Consider the following 11,053-nt stretch of genomic DNA (forward strand, 5'->3'; position numbering starts at 1 on the left):
ATCGGAGACTGTGGAGCTCATCCACGTTGGTAGATGATTGATGATCATAAACTGATGATGGTACAAGGTCGTGAGTAGTATTTTGGAGCGTTCATTCATAAGGAAGGGATTTTTTCCCCCTCATTTATTAAAGTAGGCATTTGATTACTTACTAAATTAACTTAAATTGGTACTCTTACATAATTTGATTGTCACTTCTGTGTCATTGTCTGTCACTACTTTTGTTATTTTAATTACTTGGACATCACACTTTCTAATTGATACAAAGACTCTTATGAGAATGTCTATTTGACTAAAATAAGTGTCAGTTATCTTCTTTATAAACACATGCATCATTTTTAGTGGTTCATGAACATGTCAAAACTTGCTTGTGAAGATAAATATAAACAATTGCATTTATCTGAAAGTTTGCATTGCGGTCAAACAATTAAATCCATAGACTGTGATTAAGTAATAATACAGGAGCGGCCGGGGTATATTTTGAATACAGTCGTGGCTGTGGCTACATTTAAAACATACTGTAGTCATTTTGCTGTTAAGTAGTCAAGTTAAATTATACAGCAGCATCATGATTATATAAAATGGTGAACTGGTTTAGTCAGTACTATGTTATAGCATGGCTAGAATGCTGTATGAACACACAGGACTGGTGCTATAAATAAATGTTAAATAAAAAAGCCAGGTGGAGTGCTTAGATCAATGTTTTATTACACAAAAATCAACAAATATAATACAAAATTCACAGCATTTTTCACAATATTTGCATACATGATATAAAAAAGAGCTTATTTTGATAACGTATGTACAAAAGTATGAGACGAAAAACACACCAGGACCAAATAATCAAAACTGATTTCCCCACACACCACATAGATTAATTGATTCACATATTGTGTTGCCAAGCTGTTCAGCTGATAGCTTAGCTGAAATGGTTACTGTACATATCCAAAAAAATGGAAACACTGTCCCTTAATGTGGCTATTAGCTTTTGTGTGTGGCTTTTTTCTTGGTACTCCAGACGTGACCCATGCTCTGCTGTAAGGGCCAAAGACTCCCAGCCACTAAACACGAAACTCATGTCCTTCCATTTTAGTACCAGTTGGGTCCGTCAGACTAAAGACCTGGAAATTTCTGACCTCGAAGAGCTGTAGTGACCTTTCGTGTTCTTCTAATTCTTTTTTCCTGTGGGGAAGACACGTTTAAAGAGGTTACTACAAGCAGAGAGATGGCCTCGAATGCAGCCTAATGTACTTCTTTTCTTGGAAATTTACCGGAAATGCTATGGTCTGGCCTGTCGGTTTGAGTGTGGGAAGTACAGCAATGATAAATCTCAGTGTGGTGGGTTAAAAAAAAATCCTGGTGATTTCCAAACGAGTTTGAGTACATATTTCAGTTTCTTTCAGTTTTCTTAATGACCTTTATTGAACATTTGCTTTCTTTAAATTGACTGACAGTAGTTGCAAGACATCTAGAACCAGGAGGCTGGATGGTACAGTGTGTACCCTGTGCTTTAGCGCCTTACCCCTCTTCCTCTTTGGTTTCGCCTTCCTGTCCAGTCTCTTGATGAGCTTCTTGACCCATTTGCTTCTGCTGGCAGGAGGGGCGCAGAGACTCAAATCCTTTTTAGTGATGAATCTGAAAGCAGCAGCATTGGCTCAGGTTCAGTTCTAGCTCACATACACTCAACTGTGAACATGTAATACAGGAATCATATCCTAGGTAACACAATATCAGCTCCTTTTTATTCGCTTATCATTATGCAGTGTTTGACCAGGTTCAGTTGTAGGTCATGGAAAGTAAACTGAACATAACATTTCTTCCTGGTTTCCCTCCTGGGGGGGGGGGGGGGGGGGGGGGACTAGAGGCGGAGGAAAACACTTCACGTGCAGCTCAGCAGGTGGGTGGTGGGCACCCAAGTGACCAGCAGGGGTCAGTAAAGAGTGATGATCCTGAACGGTACTGTAGCACTGGCACGGTCTGGACTAGGCATCAGACCGTAGGCTCCCTCCACACACTAGAACAGTGCCTTAACAGGATGAGCCACCCAGCAGCCCAGGAAGTCCGTGCTCCTGATTGACAAACTCATTAATTGCACTAATGGCGGTCAAACAGGACACTTACAGTGTTGCAGGTATCAGGCAGCCGCTAGCTTTGGTCTGGATACTGTAGCCCTTCACTATGCTGCTTGGGATGGGCTTGTTCTTGGTGGACAAACAGCAGTCCAGGACTTCTTCAGTGCTCGCTGCAGGAAGACAATCAGTTAAATCAGATTGGAGTGGAGTGGATTGGATTGGACTTTCATTTTGGGTTAAAATGCATAGCTGTGTAAAAGGCATTTGAGCTCAGAGGACAGCAATCAAAAGCTTTTCTGATGGGGGTTGGTACGGGGCATCTGGGGGTTCATGGCCTAAAGCAGAGACCAGAGCTCCTCAATCTTATCCGGAAAGGGCTGGTGTGGGTGCAGGCAACCAAGCTTGCACCATCACCAGCCCTTTCTGGATAGGATTGAGGACCCCTGGTCTAAAGCAAGAAAATACATGTTGCAGAACTACAAAAAGCAGTTTTGTACAGCAAGTTATGTTTTCATATGTTTTTGTAAATATATACATTTTTTCAATGCATACAAAAAACTGCCTGGGCCAATCAAAAACTTTCACAAAGACTGAAATATCAAAAGCCACCAGAAATGAATAGTGGCGGAGAAATATGGACCACCTTGTGATCCAACAGTGTTACTTACTGTGAAAAGTGGTTCTGAGTCTTACCTGCTGCATAGCTGCAGAGGACGGAGGCCGCCAGGAGGACAGCGGCTGCCGCTCTGAGCATCGCGCTCGCTCTGCTTCTCTTCTCCATTTGCGTTGCTCTGTTTCACGCCGCTCGCGTTGAGGGAAGGTAATAACCGGAGTCGCGGAGCGCGCGCGGTTTATATGCTCACCTGGGCGGCTTTCGGTTTCGTTTCTCACCTTGGAGGGCCTTTGGCTCCGCCCTCTCCGGGAAAAGGCCCTTGGCTGTTGATAAGGGTACGCCTCTCCCTCACTCTCTCTCTCTGTGAAAGGGAATCTGAAATATGATCTGTGTGCAGGTTATTCCTCAGGGGGGCTGTGGCCCGTGCTTCTGAGACTGCATTCCTGCAATCCTACGGTTCCCTGCTTGTGTGGGCTGAGGGGACCTTATGTCAAGTCAAAGTTATTGACTTAGTTATTGCACTTGTGCCTACTCAAATATTGCTTGTTTTATTTGCATAGACTGATTTGTTGCTGTTTTTTTGTGTTAATCAGATTAAACTACACGGTCGTTCCCTGCACTTGGAACTGTACTTCCCTCTAGGGTTTTCGACACACCTGTTCCTGGTTTTGGTTATACACTTTGTTGTACGTCGCTCTGGATAAGAGCATCTGCCAAATGCCTGTAATGTAATGTAATGTAAAAACAATGCATTTGCCCTCACAAATGAAGGTTTGGGGGGGAAGGGGGAGGGGGGAGGGTGCATCATCAAGTGCACATGCAATATACTGTATGTTTTTGGTTTTTGTTCTCTTAGGTCCGCAGGTCCCAGTTTCCCACGTGTTGTGATTGTTTTTCAGATTTCTTTTTTCAATGATCTGTTACACCACTCAGCGGACATCTTGCTTATGCACTTTTATAAAATTGTACGGTGGTATTACCACATTTTGTTTGTTAAGGGCTTCTACACGCACCTGTACCCTGCCTGCATTGGTGTCAATTGCAGCCAGTGTACCCAAAGGTAACTGCAAAAGCAACTCTTGTTCATAAGACACTTGCACTCTGCCAACACATGGTTTAAGCCAGCTAAATAAAAGAGGTCTGTATTGGTGCTCAACAGCCAGGACGGTCAAACTAGAGTAAAAAAACTCCTTACCCGGACACTTCACAGGGGCTAACCCAAAGTAAGGAACACTGCACCACACATTGCTCAGGCTAAAAGACTGCTGTACTGAACAGAGTAAGACTGACGTTTCGACGTCAACGACGTCTTCCTCAGAGTCAAAAAACAGAAATGCAAGGGCCGCTCTGGGAGGGATATAGATACCCTCCCATGACATGGACATGAGGGGTGCTTCTATGATGCCATGGTAACAGCCCAGTTGGAGGGCTGCAGAATGAAAATCAGTGCTCGATGTTAAAATAAGCCGAGGACCTGCATGTGCCTTCTAAATTTATTAAAAAAATAAATAAATAGCTGACAAAAACGTGTGTATAAAATGCTTAAAGCATGCAAGTGAGTATGTGAACACGCGTGTGCGTGCTTGTCCGTGCATGTCGTCAATTATGATCTAATTCCAATGGGAGAACCTTACCGGTGGCTTATGCTTCTGGAAACACAAACGTTTTCGTCAGATCTGGTTCACAGGTTTCCCGTTACAATTATGTACGGTGACTAGATGACAGGGATATACTATCCCTGGAGGCCTCGTATCGCTTCTACACCAAGCATGGCACCGCTATCCCATGTCACCCTCTTCATCTGCCAAGAATCTTGCACTGGTACTCAACAGCAAACTGACCCACTCTGAGAACATCCTGGCAGTTTGTCGATCGTTCAGATTCTTTCTGTACAACACTTTCCACGCCACCAATACAACCCCCGCGCCTCAGACCCGACACTGACTGACTCCCATCTACTGCAATTCCCTTCTTGCTGGCCTCCCTGGCTGTCCCACTGCAGCCATAGCAGAACCCCTTCCTATCGTCTGACACGGACTGACTGACGTCTTACCGCTTCAGATTACACCTTGGCTCCCCTGACCCCCTCTAGATAACCCTTTCTGTTTATCTTTCCTTCTTTGGGTTTCCATTTGGTGTGTAAAGGTCTGTGTAAAGGGCTAGTGGTTCTTTCTTTAGTAACAACACAAATTTTTGTTTGTTAGGTTAACATTACACATATTGATTTTTAATGGGCCATTGTGCCTTCTTGGCGATGCCACATTGTTGTAATCCTGAGAGTTAAACTGATGTTGTACACTGATGTGTGTTCTGAATGTCACTCTGGATAGGAGTAACTGCCAAAATGGTTGTGATGTTATCTAATGTAATGTAATCTCACCATTATGGAAAAGCTGGATAAAGACAGGTGCCAAGAGAAGTGAGGTAGACAAACTTATCATGGGACAGACAGATTGGTCAAGGGAGACATGGGCAATGCCATTGCATGGCTTGAAGAATAAGTATATTAATTTATTAAGTATAATTTGAAAAATGTTACCTGGTCCCGAGCCTCTACAATAGGACTTTGATCATGTCAGGTTAATTAGCAAAAGGTGCTTTCCCACGGTACAAAGTTCACCACATGTCTTCAACCCTCAGCTAAGCAGCACAACCCAATGCTGTGGAAGACTGTTCTAAACAGACCTGGGTCAAATGCATATTTTAAATACTCCATCTCTTTAGATACCTGTACAATCTGAATGCACTCCTGTAGATCCTTGAGAATGTTCATCGTAAGATGCTACTGGGCAAAATGTGCAATCCTATTAAAGAAGAAAACTGGTGGGATTAGAGGTCTCTTGAACTCTTAAGCAATCTCCAGGAAACACACTGGTAGCTAAAGTATCTTAAGTTCACTACATGGCCAAAAGTATGCGGACACGTGACATCCAACATCTCATCCAAAATTAATCCATTAATATAGAGTTGGTCCACCTTTTGCTGCTATAACAACCTTTACTTGTCTGGGAAGGATTTATATTAGATGTTGGAGCATTGCTGCAGGGATTTGCTTCCATTCAGCCAGAAGAGCATTAGTGAGCACTGATTGGGCAATCAGGCCTGGCTTGCAATTGGTTTTCCATTGATCCCAAAGCTGTTGGATGGGGTTCAGGTCAGGGCTCTGTGCAGGCCAGTCAATTCTTCCACGTCGTTCTTGACAAAACCATTCCGATATGGACCTTGCTGTGTGCCCAGGGACATTGTCATGCGGAAACAGGAAAGGGCCTTCCCCAAACTGTTGGGGAACCACAGAATTGTCTAGAATGTGATTGTATGCAGTACCATTAAAATTTGCTTTGACTGAAACTAAGGGGCCTAACTCAAACCTTGAAAAACAGCCCCAGACCAAGGGGTGTCCAGATACTTTTGGTCATATAGTGTACCTATGTGACACTAGTCTGGATCTAAAGCACAGTATGGAGGGGAGCATTGGACATTTTCTTTGAGAGAGGTGTTTTTTAAAAAACTCTTTTTTACAGCGACGGTCAGTTCCTGCAGCATGAACAGTCAGGAGCAGCAAACATTTGGCTCCCTGAAATACTTTCCACAGCAGTTTCAGCATCCACACAGCTTTTCCTGTTCTTTATCCGCATCCGTGGATGTCAGGATGTCCAGCACTGTAATAACACAGATTTAATATCCTCCCATAATACCCAGCAGAAAAAGAAGTTGTTTCATTTTTTTTGGACACAATCCAAGTGTTTTGGACATAATCCATAATCTTATTTTATGTTCATTTAATATCCCTTGTTGTGTAGGTTTCAGTATTATAGAATATATGGTTCTTGAGATCAAGACCAGAAACCCAGGTCCCTTACAGGGGACAAAAATGAACTGAGGTGTCTTAGGAGAAAATGAATCTTGTTCCCAGGCATATCTGTGTATAATTTACTTGGCAGATATCTGTAGTTTCTAAGAGGTGAAGGGTTAGTGCTGACAAGTCTGTTACTGTTATAAGTGATGAGCTGTGTAAAATTGTGTTCTGCTGACTAACTCGGAGGTATGAATGCTAACCTCTGCAGTGCAATTACACACCTTTTTCATCAGTTAACCGCGACTTTCGTAAACTTTCACAGAATCTCGTTTCCTGTGTCCTGAAAATGGCTGCGTGTCTAGACACAAACTATAAATACTAATCAGGCCACAAGAACAATTCAGCAATGTCTAATACATGAGGTCACATTACCCACGTGCATATTTTTCTTACTTCATGCATGCATAGGACTTGTGCATGCATGTAAAAGATACAAATGACCTACATAGCAGGTTTGGTCTGGCCTAGCAATGGCCCACTTAGCTCACTTTCACTCAGCCTGAAGGAACGAAAGTCCAAGAGTGGTCAAGATCCAGTCGCCAGATTTAAAAAAATGGCCCAAAAATTTGTCTGAAAGTTGTGGCCCAAAAATGGTCTGGATCTGGCAAACGGATCTGGGCCACCCATGGACCATCATTCTTTTCTGTATGTGGGCCAAGTAAAAGTGAGTTTTCTACCAAAGGCTAACCGATTAATTATACTAAGGAATAACGGTAACCCAATTCTACATGTTACACCGTGGTGACATGAGTCAAAATCAGTATCAAAACCATGAAAAGGTCTATGCCTAAACTTGCACAGCACACCCATCAATGTAGGAAAGTGATACACCAAAGTACATTTATCAGCACTCTTGTCAAGTGCGACATACACATTTTACATTCCATGCAAGCCATTTATACAGTAGTTTATTTGTGTGTGTGTGTGTATGCGTGTGTATGCGTGCGTCTGCATGTGCGTGTGCGTGTGTGTGAGTGTGTGTGTGTGCGTGCATGTGCATGCGTCTGTGTCTGCGTGCGTGTGAATGTCTACACTGCAGACCACAATAGAACCTGAATACAACTCAAATACCATATACCCTTAACCGTGTCTGTCAAACATTTCACTGCAAAACCATCCTTTCAACCCCTTTCTTCTGTTAAAACTAGATGCATTTCTGACCTTTGAACAGCTTTCAGCCAACCTCTTTATCATTTTTTGGCCGCTTGGCTAAAGACAACACCAGGCCTTACAGCATGAAACAAGATATCTGAATTCGCTAATACTGAGTAATGAAGCATGGCCCAGGCACTGAAAGCAATATGTTCTTGACCAGTCAAGAGATAAATCTTTCTTTTCTTCTCTGCTCTGTATCATGTTTCATGCTTTAAAATAGCATCAAGAGAATAACATCTTTTAGAACTTTTTTTTTTTGTTTTGGTTCTGGAGTGCTATAAGGGAGATACTCAGCATTAAAGATTTTAATTGTACAAGCCCACAACCATTGAGTTACAAAACCCAGTTATCTAATAATTCTAATACAATGCCACACTCGACTGTCTGTCTATATTGCAGAAATGTCCAGTTCCATTCCTGGATGGATAATCTGCACCCAGGTTCTCTTTTCCACCAAAAAACCTGGAGCAATGAGCTGATTAGCCGTACATACCAACGCCAGTTCACTTTAAGATTAGACTACATTCAAACATTTCACATACAGTATGGGCACAATAACACTGTACCCATGCCATTCACTGGCCTTGCTGGGCTAACTATATAATTAAAATGGAGAAGTTGAAGTGAAATCCAGAAAAGAACATGGCCCGCTTTGCCAAACCTGGCTATGTGGGAATGGGAGCTTGGAGTACATTTTGAGGTTAAATTAAGACATCTATAATGAACCAAACCAACAGCATGTGTTGCATGGTTTAATTCTACCATTTTGCTAATAGCACCCTTTTTAAACTTTTTCATTGTGTTGTTGGTGAGGGCTGACTCCTCCTCAGCAAGCATGCTGATGTATGGTTGACCCTTTGTCATGCAATTCCACAGGGGTGGAAAAATCCAGGGGTCAGAAAGTAAAAATCCTTTTTTGTTAAGAACTTTTACTTTCTTTAAACCTGAATTTTTCTCTTCTGCAACTGTTAAACTATAGACCTATAGGTCTGGCTGAATATTGGCTTTCATCTTGAAGTCAGCTTAGAAACAGCAGAGACCCATGAAACTGGGTGAGATGAGGAAGTTGCAGCTGGAAGAGTACCGTCGGGCCACTAGGGAGCACTGTTCTCTCTGGACCAAATTTAAATCCAACGTCCCAAAAGAGTGATGGGCGCCTCCGAGCTGTAGAAGGAGCTAACCTTTGGACGAAACATTAAACCAAGGTCCTGATTCACTATTGCCTTGTTCCCATGGCACTTTTCAAAATGGTAGCGGTGGCAACCACAGTGTCCTGGTCATTTCCAGCCAAATTCTCTCTCATTACATTACATTACAGGCATTTAGCAGACGCTCTTATCCAGAGCGACTTACACAACTTTTTTACATAGCATTTTACATTGTATCCATTTATACAGCTGGATATATACTGAGGCAATTTCGGTTAAGTACCTTGCTCAAGGGTACAACGGCAGTGTCCTTACCCGGGAATCGAACCTGCGACCTTTCGGTTACAAGTCCAGTTCCTTACCCACTGTGCCACACTCCGTCTCTCCATATCTGCCCACCAGATAAATGAGTAATTGGGTTACAGTTTATGTGCAGGTGCAATTGTTGCAAAGACTTGGAGGTGCGACACGTTTTGCTCTCTGAAAACGGCATGCACATCGTTTCTGCCCTGCAGCAGAGCCATTTACAGTGGCAGTTTTATTTCTCTGCTCTTGCTAGCATTGGCACGCTGCCCCACAAAACGTTTGCCAAAGGCACTGTCCCTGCCTGCCATATCTCTGTACTGATCTCAGGAAAAGGAGCACTTTGTCGGGAATCAGGCACCTGTCCCTACCTGCACGACTCTGGCTGGCTGTCGCTCAGCTCCCTTTCCCGCTTCAGGTGGGGGGGGGGCGGGGGTGGTTGTGGGGGGAGAGTGCCCACGAGGGAAACAATTACCCGTGTGAAAGGACGGACGAGCCAAACTTAAGTGCCTTCTCCAGCTTTTAATCCGTCTCCAGTGGCACTCGGTATTCTTTTTCTCATGCGATTTTTCAGCATAAATATTTTTCTCTCTTAATGCGGGACCAGGCTGTTGCAAGGACCAAGGCCACATGCACATGCCTGCTTAGTAGCTATTGTAAGTTCAGCCAACAAAATAAATATATCCCGAATTTTGATTCAGTTTTTCCATTGTAATGTAATATTTTTTCCCTAAATATTGCCCTCTTGCAAGAGTAGTCACTTTCTTTTCGTTGCATGTGAAATAAACTGAGAATGTTTACACCAAAGATTTATTTTTTCTTCATTCACAGATCTCTTATACATTGTAGTATATACTGTACCTGCTTTTGGATGTCCCGTTGCATGCTGTACCATGATTCTAAAGCACTGCAGTCGGTTCATTTTGGCACATTGATGGTGAACAAATGTCTTTATGACTCAGGTCAACTAGAATTCCTTTATCATTATATTAAATTATTAAACTTACTTTTATTATTGTTTTCACAGTTTGACACATTTGGCAATTGCTAATACAAACTCTCCAAACTGCAGTTCTTAAGAGAAAGCATGGCACTTGTGTTGACTTGCAAGTCAAAGACCAAAGTTGATTGAATACAGTCCACACCCTGGTGTCTCAGCCCCCAAATTAAATTACTGTTCCCTACCTGTTAACCAAAAAGGTGCTTTTGCATGCCATGAGATCCAGCCCATGGCCATTTCTGAAACCAAATAGCAGTTCTTGTCCTGATATATAGCAAGGCGTACTGTACTTTATTGAAGGCCATGGGGTAATTTGTCCTCATGTATTTAAACCCATCCTAGTTACTTGGGAGCAGCCACGGCGCAGCGCCCGGGTCCAGCTCCAGCTGTCAGGCCAGTGCCTTGGTCAAGTGCAATGGCAGGAGTGCAGTATAGCTGACCTCACATGCATGTCTTTTGGTGTGGGAGGAAATCCAGCGGGGCCACGGGAAACATGCAAACTCCGCACGGAAGGGATCCAGCCGGGACTCGAACCCGGAACCTCCTTCAGCGCTAACCGCTGCACCACCATATGGCCGTTTTGTAGACAATAATTATGGTTGTTTTAATTTATCCCCCTGAGATCTAGAATAAAATGTTTTAGTAATGGAATTTTTTGACATAAAACCAATTTTTGGCAAAAACATATTCCAGTGAAAATATAATGTAACAATTGAAACCATTCAATAATAATATTATTTTATTTTTATTGAATGTCCCTTGTAGTGCACATTTCAGCATAGTAGAATATATGGCTCTTGAGGTTAAGACCAGAGCCTCGTGTCCCCTGCAGAGGACAAAAAGGAATTATGGGGTTTTAGGAGAATATGTTATAGACTCTTTTACACCCTGTGGTACTGAGCTGTT

The 11,053-nt window shown here is 42.9% G+C and overlaps 1 protein-coding gene across 1 annotated transcript; it reads right to left on the reverse strand.

Annotated features, from left to right (window-relative positions):
- Positions 1-691: 691 nt before the first annotated feature.
- On the reverse strand, positions 692-2,923 carry ccl19b (chemokine (C-C motif) ligand 19b). Its single transcript, XM_064308625.1, has 4 exons — positions 2,766-2,923; positions 2,122-2,242; positions 1,523-1,635; positions 692-1,182 (listed from the first exon to the last, which is right to left on the reverse strand). The coding sequence occupies exons 1-4, from the start codon at positions 2,851-2,853 to the stop codon at positions 1,169-1,171; spliced, it is 336 nt and encodes a 111-aa protein (XP_064164695.1). The 5' UTR covers positions 2,854-2,923; the 3' UTR covers positions 692-1,168.
- Positions 2,924-11,053: the final 8,130 nt, after the last annotated feature.

Source organism: Anguilla rostrata, chromosome 14 (genome assembly GCF_018555375.3).
Source record: "Anguilla rostrata isolate EN2019 chromosome 14, ASM1855537v3, whole genome shotgun sequence".
Lineage (NCBI taxonomy): Eukaryota > Metazoa > Chordata > Actinopteri > Anguilliformes > Anguillidae > Anguilla > Anguilla rostrata.

Coding starts and splice junctions, on each gene's coding strand:
- ccl19b (XM_064308625.1), bottom strand. CDS start 2,853: ATGGAGAAGAGAAGCAGAGCGAGCGCGATGCTCAGAGCGGCAGCCGCT. Junction 2,243..2,765: donor CCTCTGCAGCTATGCAGCAG/GTAAGACTCAGA, acceptor GTCTTCCTGCAG/CGAGCACTGAAGAAGTCCTG. Junction 1,636..2,121: donor TGCCTGATACCTGCAACACT/GTAAGTGTCCTG, acceptor TGCTGCTTTCAG/ATTCATCACTAAAAAGGATT.